The 22,581-nt window shown below is 36.5% G+C and overlaps 1 protein-coding gene across 3 annotated transcripts in view; it reads right to left on the bottom strand.

Moving 5' to 3' along the window:
• Window positions 1–19,025, bottom strand: part of LOC111267185 (transportin-3) — a 33,716-nt gene extending 14,691 nt beyond the window's left edge. The window contains exons 1-13 of one of the 3 annotated variants that reach the window (XM_022845256.2): window positions 17,339–19,025; window positions 16,430–16,581; window positions 15,982–16,056; window positions 15,248–15,426; window positions 13,751–13,874; window positions 11,246–11,338; window positions 10,446–10,663; window positions 9,569–9,764; window positions 9,096–9,289; window positions 8,742–8,835; window positions 7,965–8,122; window positions 5,868–6,003; window positions 1,872–2,108 (exon numbers count right to left, since the gene is read on the bottom strand). In XM_022845256.2, coding sequence (XP_022700991.1) covers window positions 1,872–2,108; window positions 5,868–6,003; window positions 7,965–8,122; window positions 8,742–8,835; window positions 9,096–9,289; window positions 9,569–9,764; window positions 10,446–10,663; window positions 11,246–11,338; window positions 13,751–13,874; window positions 15,248–15,426; window positions 15,982–16,056; window positions 16,430–16,561 — 1,836 coding nt within the window. In that variant the 5' untranslated portion in view covers window positions 16,562–16,581; window positions 17,339–19,025. Of the gene's footprint in view, window positions 1–1,871; window positions 2,109–5,867; window positions 6,004–7,964; window positions 8,123–8,741; window positions 8,836–9,095; window positions 9,290–9,568; window positions 9,765–10,445; window positions 10,664–11,245; window positions 11,339–13,750; window positions 13,875–15,247; window positions 15,427–15,981; window positions 16,057–16,149; window positions 16,197–16,429; window positions 16,582–17,338 lie in introns of those variants that run through there. The other 2 variants (XM_022845258.2, XM_022845259.2) reach the window with 2 other exon arrangements.
• Window positions 19,026–22,581: the final 3,556 nt, after the last annotated feature.

Here is a 22,581-nt window from a genome sequence, read left to right as displayed (position 1 = left end):
CTATATTGGCACAGTGTGTGTATTTCTGCGGGCTGGGGCTAGAGTCGGGCTAAGTGCGTTTCCCTTATGCCAATGTGATTTAGAGGTAGGCACTGCTAATGAACGGAATCTTTCGTGTAAGTCCAGATTAAATGACTTCCACTTCACTCTGTCACTACAGTGATTAGATTCTATGTACTCAAGGTCCTGGTTGCTTTATTCTGATGATGGATACTTGCCGGAAAGAGTGTCCTTAATCCCTTAATTAAACGAAAAGAAACTATGTTAGGAATTGTACCATATTCGACACACACGCTTAATATATCAGTCATAACGCTTTCTACATAAGTTGTAGTGTCTGCAGAATAAAATACTACGAAAACGTAATGCTTCGTAAAAGCGCTTTATCTCTTACCATTTTTTTTCACTCTAGCGTTTTTTATGGATGTCGCAGATCATTTAGGTAATGAATGTAATGATTGTAAAACTGGTTGCTACCATTTTCAACTTTTACTTCTTGTGGTGCAGAAGGGTAACGTATTCTCTGTATTATTAGACTAAATAAAAAGTTCCCGTTGTTGTTTTTGAATCATTTTAACTTATTGTAACTTTCAAAAAACTGAGTACATTTCTAGTCAAAATAGCATCCTTAAGTTTCTATAACTTCCGCTCATCTTTTCGGTTGTCCATGTATCCCACAAATAAAGCTTTGCCTTTGGAAGCGATCTATTCGTGAACACATTCGCGGACTCTAGCCTCTGTTCTTACGTGTTTACCTTTCTGGCTACGCTGCATTGACCGAAACACAATGAGCAGGCTTCATATTAGGTAAGACGTTGCAATGCAACAGTATCATTTTGCATCGCCCCTTACCAGTTTTTCTTTTTTTTTTTTTCAATTTCGTCACGATCTCCTGTGATTCTTTTATACGGTTTGAGTAGTGTGAAACTCCCTATCCACCCCACTATACACGCAAAAATGCAGCTTTTAATTATGAATATTTCTTCATAACGTCGAACTAAGCGGACCTAACTATTTCGGTTTGCATTTAGGAATGTCGGGAAGAAAAAGCTTTTGTCACGGGTAGCAATCTTGTATAAAAAAACACATTTTATGTTCTTGTATATATTCTGTGGTGGAACAAAACTTAACATCTTCACCAAATTGATAGAAGTCTTCTTTTCTTCCTTTTCGGTTTTTTCTAGTGCATGCAAACGATTAACAACGGTCATCTACGATACTCCTAACTGTGCGGAAGGTTCTTGAGTCTACTACGCCGCATTTTGCCTGAAATTCTCCACTTTTTGTGGACCTCTGGAGCATAGTTTGCCATACAAGTTGAGATCTCTCGTTGTGAAGCAATTAAGCCAAAACTGGGAGTGGTAAAGCTTACTGCACGTTTGTCTTCGACTTCGAGAATAAATTCTTGCTGTTTTGGCGAAGTTCTTTCCAGCATGAAAATAATGTGGAAGACTATGTCGTATACGCGTCTTTTCAAGCTCGACGACTAAACTCACCGAATTATTGCTTTTTAAGATAACAGCTCGATGAGAGCAACAGGGCACACGCAAAGAACGTAAAACAATTATCCTGAGAATTTCTAACCTGAAATGAACCTGAGAAGCTGGACGCAATCGGCCTACCCGACGCTAACGCCATTTCCCGCTCCGAACGGAAACTCCTTATTCAAGAAAAGATTAGCAGACGCTATCGCTAGAAATTTCTGCAGCCTTTGAGTTTAAAGGGGGATAAGACTTTTCAACGATAGGGACGCAATGACTTGTATAAGCATTTTGAATTACTGTAAATGTACATGATTTGATTTCACGGAAAAAGTTTTGAAAAAAAATTTTGAAAAAAAAAGACAATGGTTTAGCCAATGGTTTAGTTACCTGGTGATTTGGGTTAAGGAGCATATCATCAATAGGCCTCAACTGAACCTCAAGCAGTGCAAGAAGTCTCGTTGAATCTCCAGCTTCGGCTAGGACATGGGTGGCACCTTGCAAGAGACCTGAAATCGCCTCAGTTGACAGAACCCCGGATGGGCCCAGCTGCTGCTGCACTGATATGACCAAGTCGCCGAGATTAGACGCATGTGGTCGAAGGTGCTCTCGACAAAATGTGCATACCTGCAAATTACATTTATTATGAATATTCGTCTCTTTTAAATCTAATTTAAATTTAGCCAGCCAAAAAACTATTCTCTATGTGTTCGACTATATTAAAAAAAGCGAATGCTTAGTAATAGCTGATCCAAATGACGCCGAGCAAAAATACTAACTATATAACAGTATGATTGACTTCTGTTTTCATGAAGAAGACAGGTAACAACTGAGACACATCTTTTCATTATGCCTAAAAATGTTATATATTTTACAATGTGTTGTCCGATATATGTAACGTTTTGATTGCTTTTAACTGACATCAGCAATTTGCGCGTTATTAAGAAAAGATATTTTTAATAAAAGTTACTTCATTCTCGATTCTGTTGGAAATTCAATACGTCGGAATTCAAGATCAGTATAAAGGTATTTTGTTAGTTCTTCACACAAGAATACCGTTTAGATGCCTTCGTAGAATCACGTTGCTCAATACACATAGCAAAAAAAGTCGCTCACTTAATCTCAAAGACAGATACTGGTACTATTTTAAAACTAAACAGATGCGATACGATCGCCTGAGGTGTTATTGAAGGTTTTTCTTAGCACGTTCGCTAAAAAGGTCTTCGCAAGTTGCCAGTGTTAAGTGCTCTTCACTCAGTCCAAGCGGCTTCTTTGAGTGTTGCCGAGAACTTGTCTCTTTTTGCCTCATTCTCAGCAAATAGAACAGACGCTTTTCTTTTTTATTCAGACCAAGACAAAAGTAGCGTGCAGTTGACCCTGCCCTTAGGAATAATCTAAGTTTGTCCATTCTTGAGAGAGAATTGTAGCGTCAATGCATAATGGAATACTACAATCCAGCAGGAAACCAGCTTCTTGCAGATTAGACTGAAAACTTTCAAGCGGTGGCAACGCATGATGCGCCGTGAACTTCTGATACGACAGAATGCACTCCTACTATGACATCCTCGTCTCAAATTACACCACAGCATGGTGTCCTCTAAGTTATCATACAGTTCGAAACAAACATTTTACTAAACCTAGTTATCAGAGGTGCAGAACATGCGGTGAAGTACTGAATGATTCGACAGGCAAGCAATTTTTAAAGCTGACTTTTATTTTTCTCCATGAGAATATACTATTGCCCTAAGAATTATATTTAAAGGCTTTCCAGTGAGTTGTATTTTAGCCAAGGCCAAACGTCACTCTGTAAGCTAGATAGCACATCTAGCATATTTAAAGAGTATACATTGAGGGATAGTTACATAGGTTACCCATTCCGCATCTGAGACAGCGCTGTCTTTGTTTTGTATCTCACTCATGGCTAACAGCAGTTGAAGATTCCGAGTAGTTGTCAAGGGCCTGTATCTCAACTATTAATGTTGAATGTAATTGGGCACTGGAAGGACATCGTGCGATCATCCCGGAATCGACCCAGTACCAAACAGAGCAGATAGCAAATTTTTCTAGGAGGCATTACGAGCCGAGCCGCACCGTAATCTTAATCGATATAAAACGATGTATATTAAGGTTGCCACCTTTTTTTTTAAAAACGTGCATAAGGCCGCACAAAGCCATTGCGCTTTGCTTCGTGCTCTAACGAGATAGTAAAGACCGCCAGTCTGGAAGCACATGCTCATTTAGCCATATAGCAAAGTTGCTATCATTACATAAAGTCGAGACTTTTGGAACAGGGCTCGTGCGATGTTTGAGAAATTTAGATATTTTCTGCGGTACCGTGTACATCGTATGCCCTTCGTGCTGAATGAAACCAACTCCGTAAATATTAGGCAGGTTATTTGTTATCTTTGAACGTGCTTTAAACGCCTGATTCACATCTCCCTTGATGTAGGTCCCCCTAAAACCCTACAAAACGTTTTAGGAGGCTGTGATATCATCGTTAGACATGCTAATGGAGACAAAAAGCGTGCGAAACGACCAGATATGATGATGAACTTAATGTTACAGAAAAGAGCGCTCCTGGCGGTAAATATATGAGCCAATATTAGGTTTATAGATAATGGAGTAGTAGTCATAAACGCTAAAAAGTTTGTTGTTTGAATTTCAGTTAATTCTGATATATCAAGTTTATAAAGAGTTAAAGGTACGAGCTGCGATTACGAAAGCTGCTTTGCACGGAGGCTGACTGAATGAAAATTGAGGTTTACACATGAGTCACTTGTCTGCTGCCGGGATGGTTATACGATGGGTCACCTGTGACACCGAAATCAACCACGCATCGATCGATCATTATTAGATTAGCACCCTATGAAATAAAGTTGATCTGACCACTGCAGTGCTGTTTCCGAGATTTTGAAAGATGTTGGGACGTATTGTTCCGGCTAATCAGAAACTCCTTATTTTCGATTACTGACGTTTGGGACTTCTTTTTCTTTTAAATTCTTAGTCTACAGGCTAAAAATAGCCGGCCATGCTGGAACGCAAGGTTTGGCGCACAGATTTTCTCACAATAAAAAACTAGCCTCCAGGAGAATTGGTACAAAAAACCAGTTATGTACAACTAAATTTTCGTTTTGTTCGAATAGGGTAGGCATATGAACTTAATATGCAACAACTTAGCAAAAACTTAGTGCCCTCATCGATTTCTGTTACAAAGTCTGCAGTACACATAACTGAGACCCGACCTAAGTAAAGTTTTGAAATTCAAAATTATTCACAACCATCCGAAACCATCCAATCAATAAACGGTCGTTCAAGTATCGACCGTCAATCATGTCCGAGAAAACTAAAATGAACGTTGCAGAAAATAAGGGTCATACTTATAAAATGTTTTTTAAGCAAACAATCCAACGCTCGTGGAACCGGCACCAAAAATTGACTGCAGCTTTGAATAGCTTTAGATGAACATGTGAATACGAAAAAGTTAAAAGTAGAGGTGTAACAGTTGCTTGCTCTAGACCAGGACTTCAAGAGTTCTCAGGTTAGAGCCGATATTCTGGCCTGTTAGAGCAACGTACGCCTCCTTGTATGCGTAGATTCGTGATTCCAAACTAATCGCGATTTTCCAACTAAATTCGCTACTATCTGATTTACATCTTTATAGTAAGATGCGAACAACGTAAACCTGCATGAAAAATGAAAACTAAATGAAAAAGAAAGGTTCGGTGCTTTAAGACACAAAGTATGATCAAGATCTGGATCTTAATATCGGTTTCTTATTCCATTCCAAAGATTTACTAGTCTAGAATGTCCTATTTCAGCATAATCATGAACTAAAAAACAATCTTCGCTTACATTTTAATATACTCGGATAATTGCGATATTCGCAAGAGCTTAGCCTTAGTAGCTACACCCAAGTTAAAAGTCTCGAACGCAACATCTCTTTAGAGTTAACTTAAACGATCTACAAGTTACAAATAAAGTTAATCATTATTCCTAAAGATATGGATAACCGCCATATAAACGATCCATCTAGAAGCAAATTCATGTGTTAAGCAGTGTAGAGCAGTACAAAGGAAGTCACCAATTTTTCGTTGAACCACTTTTCTTGTTAGTATGTTATTTGTCGTTTTACAGCTTTAGCCAAAAAACGAAAAGTACAGAAGCATATTATATTAGGCAATGTACGAATGTTAAAGCGATGACGTGATCGGAATTCTAAATTGTACACAATAAAAAAGTCAATACGGAGGCGGACCTTAACTTTTTGCTTGTGTGTAAATTCCTAATAGTGTTTATAATGCAGTATACATGAAAAGCTGTGCAGGATAGAGTAATTACATGTTATCCTCATACAAATCGTTACAGCGCGACCGTTTTAGTTCACACCTGTTGTAGAGTGTATGCCCCCGCCGCTACGACTGGCGTATTCAGCGAATTTACGACAAGACTCAACACGCTGTGGTTGTCAGTCCATAGATATTGTGGATGATGTGACAACCATTCGGCTAACTTTCCTAAGAGTCTGTAATTAAGGATCATAATACTTGTTAGTGTATGCTCAAGGCGGTATCTGCATGTTTCACCCGTCGATTTAATTCCTGGGTTATTATTTTTAGAGTCATTTATATTTGAAAGCCATCGGTACAACATAACTAAAATCAGCGAGACAAACAATATGAAAAATAAAAGTAGAGCAAAAAACTGTCAGTTTTGAAGACGGGAATAAAAATATAAGAAAAGAGCGACACATTAGTTAGAACACGAAAAATTAGCTACTTCATCAAGACACAAAGCTATGTGGTCTTCTGTATAAAAATCACTTGAGTATAAATCAAAACTGGATTGCAAACGCGATATTGTTCAATGTCCAGATCCAACCGATTTGCCCTATTTCAAACAAAATTAAAAGAAAAAAAAATTAAAAACGACTCTATTGACGTTTGGTGTTATTTCTGCTAAACGTAAGAAGATGCAGTTGGTAGCGATCGTCCAGCAGCATAGTCTGTTTATGCTAAGTGTTAAAAATATATATATTATATCGTTTTATTAAGTTCGTTCTGGATACTGAAATGGGTTTAATTTTGAAGTGAAGTTGGGTAAGAAAAAACAATTATTTATTAAATTTATAGGGTTGTCTTCCGGTCCTCTTTTAGCGTCACGTTAAATTTGTTTGCACTTTTCAGGCAAGTTAGACAAGCGTCTAAACATTAAGATGTCAAACATGTGTTTTAGATCAATTTTGAAGTTTTATTTCTCTTGAAAATTTGTGAAAAGAGCTAAATGCAACCCAAATTCGTGAGAAATTTGTGGGACACATGAACTAAGTAATATGGCCCATCGGGCGCTCAGGAAGCAGTTCGTTTTCGAAGTGGCGATTTCAGCATCATGTCAAGGCATGTCCAGGTTGGCCCCTTGATTATATTGACGCTGAAGTTCTCTCTACAGCCGATCAGAACTTATATACGAGCCTTTGCCAGGTTGCAGAAAATATAGAAGGATCCAAACTGACTGTTCAAGGAAATTGAGCAAAAAACAGTTTCTTGTAAGTTGACTGACCAAGCGTATTAACACGGCTGATCATCTTCTAAAATTAAACGCAGAAAACCCCCTTCCTGTGACAAGCAATGAAAAGTAGACCATTTCCAGTAACGCTACTCAGGGCAAATAGTGGCCAAAAGTGATAGTACCTCTAAACGAAAGCTAAAGGTGTACCCCACTTAAAGAACTTAATTTGAAAGGATTGCTATGGAGTTTAAGGCAAAGCATCTGAGAAATGTGGCCAGTTATGGCGAACTGTAAGCGAGTAACTTTTCATCATGACATTGCCAAATCTTACGCATCTTTAATGACCCACCACGGATTGTACGATCTTGAATGGGATGTTTCGTCTCACCGATTGTATAGCTTTGAGCTTGCTCCCCTCGAGTATTGCCTTTTCCGATTCCTGCAGAATCCCCTTAATGGGAAAAATTTTACATCTTCAAAAGATGTATAAAACCATATTGACTAGTGGATCGCAAATCAAAATATTAATTTTCGGAACAATCGAACTGAAGAGTTATTTGAAAGATGAATTGGAGCTGTCGCTAATAACGGCCAATATATCATCGGTTGAAGTCGCCTAGCCAAAAGTGGCTTTGTTCAGTGAACTTAGAGCACGACCCAATATAAAGTACATAATTTCTCCTATAAGATACTTATATTATTTTTTAGAGTACAACCTGTCTCAACTTTCTTTGCTGTCTTAGACTGGAGGAGATCCTTGAGTTCTTCCGGTCAAAATTTTTATTGTAATATTTGTTCGCACCATATTCTTATTGCACAGTAGACAACAAAATCTAAAATCTATACTTATTACTTATAAAACTAAGGTGTGCTCCAATAAATCTAATAACTAAAAATATGAATAAAACATTGGCTATATCGGCGACTCTAAAAAAAATGGCGTATGTAAGTGTTAATTTCTCTAGTCGATAATAATACCGTATTCCAGTGTATCTAACAGCAACGTGGCACTTGTCTGGCAACGCCAAGACGGCATCAAGAACCGGAGGGATGAGTTCACTCTCTTCTGGGACGAGTTTCGGTCCGAGCGCTGTCATTGTAAACAACGTTGCTTCCGTCACGTTCCATGGAGGTCCCTTAAATGGATCATGATAACAATAATAAAACTATCAATTAAATAATCGGAAAATTATAATCATGGTGTTTCTTGCAAAAAAAAAGTAAATTTGTAAAATATAAGCGTTTAACGAAGATTTATCGACTGATCTGGCGAAGCGAGTATACGCATCAAATACGCAATCAAATAGTTATGGAATTCTGTACTATGAAGCTTACAAGACAAGAAAGTGCCTGCTGATGAGTTCGTTCGGGTCATATGTTGAAAACAAATGTAGGTCCACAAAGAAATTACAAATGAGGAACACAAACGCAGAGCCTTGAATCTTTAGAAGAAATTAACTTTTTAAACAGGAAAAATTAAAAAAATATATATAAGGTATTTGCTTAAAACGGAAACTCAAATAAAGATATGTATACAAGGTTGACAGATATACCTGATAAATCCATTAAAAACTGTACGAAATTGAAAATGATTTCTAAACTGTAAAAAATATGGCAGTAATTATTAGATTTGAAAACTTTAGACCCCCCCCCCCCCGTGGTATTTATAACATATGCCTACAATATCATTTACATTGATTTAGGCTACTGCCTAATAGTATTTATAATAAATCTCTTCCGAAGAATGCTGCTAACCTGTGCGCTCATCTGCGAAAGGCGTTCTGTAAGCATCCGAAATGCATCTCTGCTCCCGACAATGAAAGCGACTTCATCGACCATGTCGTTACACCTGCATCACCCACACATTGGAAATGGGAAACAAGCTAATAATAAAGCCTAGAATGTAACAGGTTTCTAATAATAAATACTACTGAAGCTCAGAAAATATTTTTTTCGCGATGTCATTGACCACTCCCCAGCAATCTTAGATTTACAATCGATCACTAATTTATTTAAACTACCGCAGCGTTTTTAAGATAAAGGTACAAGACTCATAATAATTCATAGCTACAGCTTCGATAATACTTAAACATGTTGTAGTTGGCTTACCTTTCTCTAAACGCGGTAAATTCATCATCTTTGTCTGGTAGTCCCTCTCGGTCAGCTTCTAGTTGGCAGTGATGGCAGAGTGCCGCAATTAATCTCATCACATATGGCTTGTACACCTCTTGCATATCGCTATTGTCCAGTTTGTACAGTGCTGCCGAAAACTTGTACCAGAAGTCGAAGGTCAGCTCGGCTATCTGCAATTACACGATAGTGATTAGCTAAATAAATATTAGAGAAAATATTTTTATACTATACAAACACGGCTAAATAATAAAGAACGGAATGTAGCTATGCAGACAGACATATAACACCTTAGAGAGTGGCCAGAAGCCTCATTCGCGTTTCTTCCGCTGGCGATGATCTAGTTGCTGATTTCCGCTCAGCTACGAGGAAGCCTCGAACGACTTCTGATTTCTAATCTAATATTATATATAATCAATGTCAAATTATATAATATGCACGCTAAGACACACCTCATAATCGTAATGTTGCATACAAAGGAGGATTAATTCTATAGTTCGAAAGTCCCCCAATCCTTGCCCAGGTGTAGTGATGAAGTCCTCCGTTAATGATTCCGCTAAGTCAGTAAAAAGGTGAACGATATTTGTTGTTCTAGCTGGATCCTCTTCGCTGACTAAACGCAAATACGTATCGTGTAGTTGGAAGACTCTGTAAATGAATTATTATTATACCAACAGCGTACGTAATTAAAATACATTGTATACTGTCATAGACTATCGTTGAGAAAAAAACTATTGACACATGCGCCAAATTTCAATAATTACGATTACGAATCATAATTATTCATGGATAACTTTTTAGATATGTATAATATCGACACTAGTTTAAAGACTTTTAAGGTGATTAAGCCGTCTTTGGAGAACGATACACATATTGTCTTCTTATGCGAACAACGTGCAACACCAGGATGTGAGTATATATACCATTAAAAACTGGGCTTCGCACGGTTCAGCACAACCTAATGAAATATAGTTTTCGTTAGCTAAAAAACAAAGCTTTTCCGGACACCGTTGTTGAATGCAATTGTCACGTTCACCATATATTCACTACGTATTTAAAATTTGATTTCACAGTTAGATTTAATCGTTCCATATTTAAATTTATAGTTTCGGCACATACTTCACGCGTAGCGTCGTCTAGAAAATCGTCTAAAGAAGCTAAAATTTAACCAAATCTCGACCAAACTTTAAAAATGAATATATTGAAATTAAAATGTTTACACCATTAATCGCGTTACTTTTATACTGTGGTTATCTATCAGCTATCCATCCATAAAAATAATCAGTCAAATTAGAATGCTTAAATTGCTTCCTTTTTTTTAAAGATTACCTATTGGCGCATAGCCAAGCAAGGTCAGGATGCTTCCTAGATTCCTCTGCTAGAAAAATGGCCTTGCTAAGTGCTTGAGACACTGTTGAGTGGAGCGCTTCACTTGTTTGAGTATTTGCCAATAGATCAAAACCCATAGGAAGCATGATGGTCAATAAGATCCGATCATTAGGAGGCAAAGCGTCCGCAGCCAGCCACGATTCTAATGCACGGAACACCTGTTAAAATAACAGTTATTACAACCTGTCCTTGAAAAATGACAAAATCATTACATTATTGACTCCCTAGATGTGTCTGTCATTATAGACGTTATTAGCGAATAGGGTCCTAACATTCTAGCTCAATTGCGCGTTGGCAGATATATTGGCAGATACCTTACACATTCTCATCAATAAATAGTACAACATTTACAACCAGTAGTTATTTTTTGGTCCCTTTTTTATTTGTTTTCCTTTTGCTTTAGGACGATTAGATACTGAAAGCCCACTGACTAGTTGTTTATACTTCCTCTTAGTTCTTAGAAGTAAATTAGGCCCAACGCAAACTTTGGTAATGAACCATTAGACAACTTTTTGTTGGCACAACCTGTGTAGTTATGCAATAAGCCATCTAAGTACGCATTCTCACTGAAGCGTCTCTCAGTTACGGTAAACAACTCAATATTTATTCAATGATGATGCTATTTCTATTGAACAACCAATGTAACGAGTACAACAAAAAACCCCAACAATTTTTGTGTCATGTAGCAGAAGAAATCGTTTATATTAACTACAATAATGAACAATAAGTTGAATATTTACCTGACAGTGAGTGCGGTCATCATTGACCCCTTGAAGGACAGAAGTCATCGTCTCAATTACCCGACTTGCTGAAGCCCGTAGGCTTTGCTTTACCTATAAATGATTAAATTTCGTAGAATACAAAATCTGCATCATGCAAAAAATAAGAGTCGTATATAGTTAGCCGGGCCTAAAGACTTCTGGAACAGAGCAGGACAAACGAAGGGTTCTCACTTCACACATCGATTTTGAGGATCCTTTCATCATTCTAAAATCTGTCCTTTCAGCACATTATAGCAGAGCCAATTGGGAAATGTCTTTGAAGCCTAGAAAGTACCAAGTATCTTTTCCTCAGCTGGCTTTAAATTTATTTAGCATCAAAATCACATCAATGAGCTCCTACTTATGAAGGGAGCAGGCTGATTTCTGAGTACGCGAGATATCGAAAACTTATTTTTCACAAAGCACGAAATATGCTTCCCAATATCAGAAATCAGCTGTATGCGCCTATAGACACGAATTTTTAAATCTGTCTTTGTTTCATAGGGCCTACGAATATACAGGTCTCACATGGTACCGAGAGAAAATTGATCCTCAATATTTCCAGTAACACCCATTCTATGAATCGTGAAACTGTAGGCTTCAATGAAGCAGTGACAAAGCCCGTACTCCTGAAATCACTCAATAGCCATCTGAACTGAATGCCGGTTTCCTCGTAACAGAGATAAATTGGGCTCTACGCGTATACGTACTAAGTTTATTTTTTCTAATTTGCTGCTCATATAAACGTTTAATTATAAATTAGCTTTCACCACGTACACCATCAGAACATTTTTCAATGCTAAACTGCGGTACTTGAATAAAATTCGTTCATGGTGGGGATAAATATTTGAGTATGTATGCCGGTATGCCAAAAGGTCTCCTTCGTTTACGTACCACAAGTAAAATTATACTCTTTCGACCTTGTATGAATTTGGTCTGTACAGAAAGATCCACGGTAGTGCTGTTGGACCACCACCGGAAACTTACAATGATAACCCACTGAAAACCTAAAGGTGAACTGATGCGTTCGTAAACCTACCGATATGTTCTAAATGTATTATTATTAATTAATAAAACGCTAGTGACGACTGTACATGTTCAACTTTGTCCAATCGTTTATTTTAACTAAATTCGTAACTCTTTATTCCGCAAGCCCCTGTCATTTTTTTAGCAACATTTTTTTTAAAATAACTGTCTTTCAATAGTATCGTAGAAGCGATTGTTGATTTTTTTTATTAAATGTAGTCTTCTGTGCATTCTGCGCTGCCCCATATGCTTACCTTTTGCGAATTGCGATTGCCTTTTACACTTCATAAGGTTGTCTCCATCCAGAATAACCCCAAGTTTGGTTTACTACTCCAGATACCTCGCTTAATTCAGGCAAATAGTTTTCTTCAATACTAAAAAATAATTCTTTATAGAGTGACCCCAGAAAAAGCACTCCACAATTTATTATTGAACAACTTAGCCTCATTTACATATCAGTCACCCTTGATTGGAAGTGTGCATTTGAAATTTCTAACGCGTTCTACCTCATATTGTTATATTACGTGATAAATTTCATCACTTAAATGACAGAATTCTGTTTTTAGTCCGCGCTACTTGGGAGTCTGTAGACAGCTGCTGTCTATCTACCATTCGCTCACATAATTCTGCACCCTTCGTCTCAAGCGCTATTGTATTAGTATTGTATTATTTCTATTTATTTACATATGTATACAACCGTAAACAAAGTTCTGTCGAACAAACTGATCTGTGTCAAACCGGTTATAGTCGTATCGGGTGCTACAAATTCTACCGTTTGTTTGGCGAATTTCTATGACTACTATGACGATTTTGTTTATTACTTCGCATATCATAGGTATTTCCTTCTGTCCCGTCTTCTTGTATGTTTAATAAACCAAGCTTCTAATATATTTACACTCTGCTGCTTCGTGGAATGTCCTTTCAGTCATGCGGGGCTTATAGAATTTTAGCAACCGTTAGTCAAAGTCCTGTATTCTATTCTACCCTTACAACGCCATAAGCAGTAAACTTTTAACATACTAAATTTGTATTCACTTTACCAGATTTCAACTTTTCTCAAAAAAAGTTAGATAGAGCACGACCGAGGCTCTTACGTACATTCATTCGCCCTATTAGCTTCATGCGATGCAAATTTTTTTTATATAAAGCGCTTTTCAGTCTAAAAATGAAAACTTGGAAAATATATGCAGCTCTATATTATGACTTCTTTCTTACTTTTTTTCACTGTGACATGCTTTTACGTTCTGCTTAGCTTCACTAATGCAATAATTTAGTTTTTGCAGATCCATTATATAACTACAATCGCTGTTATTAAGAATTCACGCAGTAGTTTTGATAATCATATAGTCGCAGCATTTCCTCTGACTCCTTCTAATTTATTGTACTAGTACAGGCTTCCGTATAGTATTCTGGTTGGTATCAGCCTTGTGGCTATTGCGGATATATGAACATACTTACCTCTTCGCGCCGATTCTGACCTAGCTTAAGCCTTGTGTTTTTCACTACTTCTTCAGGAAAAACAGTAAGAATCTCAAATAGAATAATTTGAGTTGCTGTGTCTGTCGGATTCGATGGCGCTAATCTGCAAGACAACACGGCAATGAGCCTTTTGTATTAGGAAATTAACGTCCAAATTATTCAAGAAAACATCATTAATCAGACCATTATAACCCTACAATTACAAGAAGGTTATTATGATTTCTAATCAGACTTAATCGGTCCGAATCCTCTAGTTTTACTAACGATAATGTATTATATATATTATATAATATATATAATAATAGACTTATCTCGCCTAAGCTAATAGGGAGGTGTGAATTACAAATATAATCAAAACAAACTACACTAATATATCTTGATAAAGCGAAGATAACTCTGTCAAAAATTATTTAGAATGGTATGCAATAGACAAGTATTTCTTGATTAAATGACTGCGATTTTCCGACTTCTGAATATCTAAGACATTACGGTAACTGGACTATCTGACTGAATCATATTGCTTTGTTGAACTACACGTTAAACTACGTTAAAGAACCCGACCTAGTCGATCCTACACTGTGCTCAATTACACACATTGCATACATCCTACTATTATATAGTATTATAAAAAAAGCCGATACCTAAACTTTAAAGTTAAAAAGTTAAAGAAATCTTATTGTAAAGTTACGGCTGTAAAGCTAAGAGAAACTTTACAATTCAACAGCCATATCATAACCGCTATGTATAACAGTCAGGGGTCTTTATTATAGTTAGCTCGACCCAGAGGTAATCGGCCATTTGATTATTAAAATTAAGTTCCTTTCTTTAATATAATACAATGCATAACGAAAATATTATCTAAGGACAAAGTTTGTACGTGCATTGCTTAAGCCAAACAAAGAATATTGATTACTTCGTTATTTTTTTCACATTATTATTAGTATATATTATGTAGTTATATTATTATAGTATTTATTATTACTATTATACTATTATGAGTCAGGTTAGATTTAGCTAAACTCGTTTTTTGAAAGCGTTCACACACGACTAGAAATGAATAGCCATAAATAAAGACCGCAGAACTATAACAGTGGCCGTTTAATAACTCGAATGCCAATAACCAAACCTCGGTGGGGGTAATGATGGTTGACTAATACGTACAGGACAAAGTACCTCGTTAGAAGGTGTACATATATGCATAATATGGTCGTGAATATATGATTATTAATAATATGAAGACCCTTACCCGCGGGCTTTTTGTATGTAATCTTTTAAATAGACCTAATGAACTACTTTTATGTATGCGAGCACCGAATCCGTACACTACGGTGTGTCACTTTGCCTAAACATGGAACACAGGAATAATGATATCCATCTGCCCGCTTACTAAGCAAATGTTATTTTAGTACCCACTGAGTGAATGATTTAGCCACTATGCGGAACAAATAAGCAGAGAATTTCACAGAAGCAACCTACCTGTCGAAGATATCGGCGATAGGATTTCTCCATTGTGACATAACAAGAGCCAAATCGGAAATCGCAAGAGCTAACTGAGTCACCACGATAAGAGGCCACTTCTTAGATAAATGATTTAATAGGGAATCTTTCAGAGATTCATAAGAGGTTACGGGCAACTCGTCAAAATTGTACTGGATCTGCAAACATTTCAATAAGTAAATTATATATACTTAGTTTGTTCTAACAGCACTAACCCTATAAGGAGTGACAAATCATACTGTTCATATATTATAGAGGAAAGCGATTGTTACAGCCTATGAACTGAAGTTTCATTCATACATGTGAAGTATGTAAAAAATCGTAAACATCAGTGTTAAATCTTGAGAAATTTATCTTTAAAATTATCTGGGCATCGATATCAACAAAAATTATATTTCGTCAATATAATCGATGATCTGTTTGGTAATTCGAACTAGTATTCAAGTGCTGTAATTGTTTTTAATAAAGTTCGATGTTTACTGTTTTGATAGCTTTTACTGGATCATAAAGCAAAAATGTGTCCGGCACTTTATATTAAATATAATAATCACTATTTCTAAATTAAATGTCCATTGAACAAATAGTACACATTAGAAAAAGGTTGACGCTCGAATTCCGTGAAGTAAAGGATTTCATACGAAACGCAGTTAAATATTTTATCCGTACCTAGTAGAATTTTCATGTTAAACACGGCTTGGAAACTTCTTTTTTACCTTATTTCTCATCATTTGGGCAGCACAGTGGCAACTCACTATATTGGCATTCCGATGAAGCAATTCATCTGAAATCTAAGGGTACAAAATAGACCTGCTATTGGAATGAAACTTTTAACCATCGAACACCCAGCACACATATAGTGGCACCACGGCATTATGTCTTACTTTTTGAAGGTTTAATTCTCAAAGTCGAAGCTTCTTGAGTCCTTTTTCTATAAAGAATCAACACAGACGTACATATACGATACAAACAGTTTTCGATAAGTTTGCATCATAAAATATTACACATAACAAATACATTTTATTTTATTTTTGAATCCTAATCGCCATAACCATCTATGTTAGAGAAGAATAAATATTTTTATTTAAAAGAAAAACGTTTTAAGAAGCTTGCAGTCAAATGACCCTACGATAACAGGGTATTTTTGCTAAACTGTATACCAACCTTCCAAGCGTAAACGGAATTTTGCAACTGCTCTAGCCATTTTGCTGCCTGTTCTTGCTGATATGTGTCTTTTGCCTCATTCAGAGTTTGGATGGCGGCCAAGGCCACTTCACAGCGCGGTTCGGTCTCCATTATATGCGCATGTGATCGCTCTGTTACACTCGTCGCAAATTTCAGAAATACAGAAAATTAGATGACTTCTCGAAAACCGCAAAGCCTGCACCACATGCATACACTGCATAGTACAGGATCGAAAAACACATTGAAACAGAACACGACTGTCTGAGTCAGTTTACAAGTTAAGTTAGTCTAATCTATGTCGAGCTGATACTCAGATTCTAGCGGAACGAAAAATCAGGACACGCGCGATTACGTGTAGACCATTAGGAACTTCTATTTTCTTAGATCATTTCCACTTTGCCTGAAACTATGGCCTGGTAAATTTCATTTGTCTACAGTTTGATTTGATTAAAATTGGTTACTTCGAAAATGTGGTAACTGTCGCAAACTTACACGGAGTTAAGGAAGCATTTATTTTAGCTTCAAAACATCCCGCATTAAGGCATATTTAGTCTCGAACATAATCATTGAGTACAACTTAGCGCATTCGAACCCCTCTATTGAGTAGGGCGCGAGAATATATGCAGATAATTTCACAAGGGTATAGAGAGCAAATTCCGCCTTCTATCGATATTCAAAAACCGGCATAAAGAATGTGACTGACAGTTCGGCGGAACTCTAGAACCGTCTATTACAAGCCATAAAATAATAATGGAGCAATGCTTGGAAAAACTAACTATTCTAACTATCTACCTCTATTTATTATTACAAAAATAAGTGACGATCTCCAAGGACAGTCTCGTTGTTTGATCGTTAAGATCTATAGAGAATGAATAATAATCCACTTACTTTTTTTTACTATCGGCACCTAAAGCTCATGCCCACTGCGTGACTTCCACTCGAAAGCCGACCTTGTTCGAAATAATTTTGTATATAGCAATGAAGCACCTTATTGATCACATGTATACATGCTAACAAGAGGTGCAGCTCAAGCACTGTACATTGAAAAAGTATCACCTTGTTTTACCCCACGTAATTTAATACTACACATGGTAGTCACTAAGATAGTCACTAACCGCTCTTCTATATAGTCAACGAGTGTTTGTGAGCAATGCTAATGAGTCACAAAGAGCCATTAAAATGCAGATCTGTCTGAATCACTCTTTTTGTAAGCAAGTGGAACTCTTCTAAGATCAGCAAATATTAGGTACGGACTCGTCATCTGGTAATCGTACAATTAACAGCACAATTCCTGCTGAAACAACGGTACAGCCTCAGGCACAGTTTCCATCACTGCCACTGCTACACAATGCTAATGTTTTTATTATGTTGCGGTCTCGAACAATCCGACATGCGTCCGCTATTTAAGGATCCGCTCTTTTTGGCGTCAATCAACTTTTCGAAACGAAAACATTTTCCTCGCTGGAAACAGTCTGGCAGCCAAAACAGACAAATAGATTATTTCCCTCAGACTGCAAGTTCAATCTAAAAACATGCGAGAGAGCTGTGGAAGAGCAACATTATTAAAAGCTGTAATTAAAAAAAGTATTGCAAATAAACAGTGCGTTGTAATACAAGGACTCTAAATTTACCCCACTTGAAACGAATATTTGACTTAGGCCCTTCTAATCAAAGATAAATACTTTATTAAATGTTGGTGAAAGTTATCTATACACAAGTTTTTGCTAAAAAAGGCTATAATGAGTTCAACTTGAAGTTCCTGGTAAAAGAACTGCGACATTTTTTTACTGAACAAAATAAGTAGATGTTTTGTTGTAATATTTTGGTTAATGAAAAAAAAAACAATATGTGCAAAAAGTTAGAAAGAGTGTAGCAGATCAATGTAATAAAGGAGTCGAAATTATCACTTAATATTAGGACTTTTGATATCGGTCGTAATTGCACCAAAGTGATGCTATCTTGCATTATCACTACTTAATCATACTACGTGTTATCGCTTGCTATGTTATTTTCTTTTCAGCCTCTTGAGAAGTTTTTTTAGATTGCATAATATCTTGTAATGTAGCCTTCTAAACTAGCTTTTCAATTATGCAGTTACTCGCTATGGGGCCCTTCTTAATGCCTTTGGCATTAGTGTTGGTCTAGTTATACTCATGGAATCAAAATTGTACTGTGCTTGATGCAAGTGAGTTTAATCATTCTACCAATTTTCTGGGAATTCTAAGTTCGAAGTCCACGCTATCGATTCCGTTAAATTACGTGATGTTTGTTTGAAAGCCAAGTACTCACACTGTTCTTTGCTTTTCGAATTTGATCTGCTAGCATAGTGTATTTTCAGAAATAAATGTTTTTTAAATTCTTATAGGTTTTGTGCTAGTTGCATTGACACAAGGAAAATGTAAGTGTCTTTTGCATTTACTATACGATATATATGGCTATATGAATATTATATTATAACGTGCATTGATTATGACAGTACACATACAATTACCAGGCGTAGACATGAACAAGTGCAACGTGAACTACATTTCGGCGTTAAATCAGATTCAAGAACTAAAGGCTTAGAAATTGAGTGTAACTAAAAAAGGTTTTGTCATGAAAATATATATTTTATTATCGATTAATGGTTTCCATGTTTTTTCAAATCACTGTTTTGCAAGCTGCAGCTTCATATATATGTGTGCATATACATATATGTATATATATACATACGTAACGAGAGATATATATATATATATATATATCTCGTTATGTATAGTTTATTTTATTTCTTTTCATACTATAACTACTTACTTCAATTTTTAATTTTATTATTTAATCTTTATACACCTATAATGTACTAATTCTTTCGGAGTTATAATACATTATTGTGCTCATTCAGCTATTACTTTCATTACACAGTCTGTAGCAATATTATTCCACATAAAGTGAATATCGTGATTTCTTGGTGATTCTTATAATATCTGATCGAATCTCAATGACCCAAAAAATTAGAAACTGCCACGTCGATCTTATTGTTTCCAATTATTTCCCTTTCATAACGAGATGTTTTACCAATTCTTGCTTCATCTTTACTGACCACACTACACCGTGTTTTCCTGTTGCTGAAATGTTTAATTTATATTCGTCTTATGGTCAAAATATCAGCCAGTAGCTAACTTTTTGTCAGCTGTCAATCGATGTACGCCGCAATTTTGCTTACTGATCGCATACACCTTCAGATTGCTTTTCTTTTTCTTTACTTCATTTTTCTTCTACTGTCTTTACTCTTTGTTGAACTGTCCCTTTTGATACATTTACCTCTCCTTATTTCGGTAGTCTGGTAGAGTATCGAAACAGAAAGCGCTACTGTATCGCATTATGAATATGCGGATTTTGCATTATTTACTCGTCCTTGCAAAACTATACTTTTTTACCTTGCGGACTGTATGTCGATGTACGTTTACATTATATTATATTGCTAGTACTAGTTAGTAATTTTCGTTAGTACTAGTTCGATTTTATGGGTGTGAGCTTTGAGTTAATTTTACGTGTTGGCAACGTGTGCAAACGTATGCTTGATTTTTTCGGAAAGTGCAGTTGGCTCGATCGCGAAGTCCGTCCTGTTAGTGCTATGTATCAAATTATCAGAACAAATCATTAGATACATGTTTACTACTTTGCCCGTATTTTTCAAGTTTCCATGTTTCCATTGCTGATAGAATTGCATTTAACGAGTGTGTATATAAATAAAGTGTGCTATGGCATTTATGTAGTTTCAGGCGGGTTCACTTGAATTTAAGAGAAGAATATTTCAATATCTAATGGCACACCAATAAGAGCTATAATGGATATTGTGAGCGTTTCTTAGAGTTTTGTATTTTTCTCTACCATAAACGGGCATTATTAGTTTTGAACAATGTTGAACCGGTTCATTTGATATACGTTTTACACAGGCGATAAAAAACAAAACGCGTTCTAGGATAGTTGAGAAAAAACATTCAGTGAGAGCACAGACAAACAAGTCACTAATATTTACCATAAACTGTCTCGCGCGCAAAGAGGCGTTATTAATAACGTTGTGGACCACATAAAGCACGATCCATGACTTATAATAATAGTACAGCAGGGTAATCAAGTTGGAATTGTTCCGAATACGGAGAAATTTTAATTTACGCGCCCTTTCGTTTACTACGTTGGCCAAGCCTTTTTAAGTAATCGAAAGGTTTTATGACCAGAACGAATATATATACAAAGCCACAAACAAATTAGGAAGTACTGAATAAATTGAAAAAACTACAGATCTCAATATCAATTTTTCGTTTCTCTGATTCAGGCAAAGTTCCAAAGCTAAAAGGGCAATCAGTGCCATTACGTAAAATTACCTGGTATCATACTGAGATAAAAGCAATAATGAATGATGTCGTGGCTACAGACAATTTTCGTTTTGATTAACGGCTGTTCTCCTCTCAAGAGTCCTTACATTTGGCCTTGTCAAACTTGGAGGTTCTGCTGCAAATTCTCGCGTCCTGCAAGTCTAAATTACCATTTCTAAAACGCAAACCATTTTCAAAGAATCTCACGATCGATTATACCCTTTTCGTGTAGAGCATAAAATGTTCGCGGGCTTTGTGCTGTCTCGCTTTTTGCTCCGGTAGAAAGTATTAACAAGATGGTGTCAAAATGCACTTTTTTTGTGATAACCGGGATATCTATCTCTCAAGACTTGCTATGCTACGTGCTTCATGTTCGAACAAAACAGATGGGGACCCTTTTTTGCATCAACACAGCGCATATGTTAGGGTCATGGGCCAAAAAGCGATGGTACCAGATGCATTATTGTAATGTGATTTCGTAACTATAGTAAATTAACCCATCACACCGCAAAAATTATGAAGCGAATTACTAGAACAATAACAGACGATTGTTCCTGGATTTACTCCAATAATAAAATCCAATAAAGGCTCTACTGCACTGTAATGGCCAAAGATAGAGACGTATTTATGAACTGATGCAATTACGCAATGCATAAAGGTTTTCCCTTTTAACGCAAGCTCATAATCATCTAGAAAAAAAAAAAGAGAGAGGACGTAAACATTTTCACCGTAGGCACACTAAACTATTTAGTCTTTGGTCATTATGTTCAATTGGTATGTTACGTGCAAGTAAGGCGTTGCTGGAAGTATTTCAGCACTTCAGGACGGCATATTTCCGCAGATTTTAATAGGACTGTGAAGAATTTTATTGACCAAATACCATGCAGTTTATTTTATCTACACGAAAACTGACTGGCAAAGCTCGCCTCGTAGAAAGCAACAAAAGGTATGCGGAAAGAATGCACGCAGTATTCTATAATGCCGTATTGCTTTACTGAAATGGAGAGCTATACCAAAAACGATGGAACTAATTCAATAGCCAAACGATTTTACTTGAAGGCCTCTGTTTTTCGAATTTTACGTGTCGCTGTCAGGCATTTATCAGACAGCGTGCTCCCAGCACGAAACAACGAAGTGTGTCTATGCGCGAGCTCGAACTTAGACTACCGTTGAAGGGCTATAAATACGACTAATTCAGCTAAAATTCCTGTTAACACAAAAAAAAAACATTTCGATTGACAACATAATATATAAATGATTTTTAGAGGAGGGGAAGAACGGATCATGGAATATAAAACAAAAGCGAAATTAAAAACGACATTCACAACTCGACAGCACATTTCAAATATCAAATAGACCCATGGTGGCGCCTGGTACAAACACTTATAGCACCCACCATTTTACGGTGGCATCTTACGAAGAAGAATAAAACAGGTATGACATCGAGACTTAAATGAAGCTAAATACAGAGATACTTAATAAGGCTAGGTACGCTTCATCAAAATGCTGGCGCTTCACAAGCGACACACAGATGTTATATGTTCTTGCAGTGAACATTCCCGCAAAATCAACTGAAGCGACAACAATTTAAAAAAAGCACGATTTTTTTTGCCATTTGAAACCCTAGATTTCCTAACTTCGGTTCACAAAGATTTATCTAAACTCAGTCTTCGTAGCTGTGGTTTTATTCACACAGCTCACGGGTTACCTTTTCTCGCCGCATAAAAAGCAATGCTTTGGAACTTCGCAGTTTGTACTAACTAAAAAAAAAAACAA

Source organism: Varroa jacobsoni, unplaced genomic scaffold (genome assembly GCF_002532875.2).
Source record: "Varroa jacobsoni isolate VJ856 unplaced genomic scaffold, vjacob_1.0 scaffold_1155, whole genome shotgun sequence".
NCBI classification, from domain to species: Eukaryota; Metazoa; Arthropoda; class Arachnida; order Mesostigmata; family Varroidae; genus Varroa; species Varroa jacobsoni.
The sequence above is the reverse complement of the archived record's forward strand: the minus strand, read 5'-3'. Positions and strand labels throughout refer to the sequence as shown.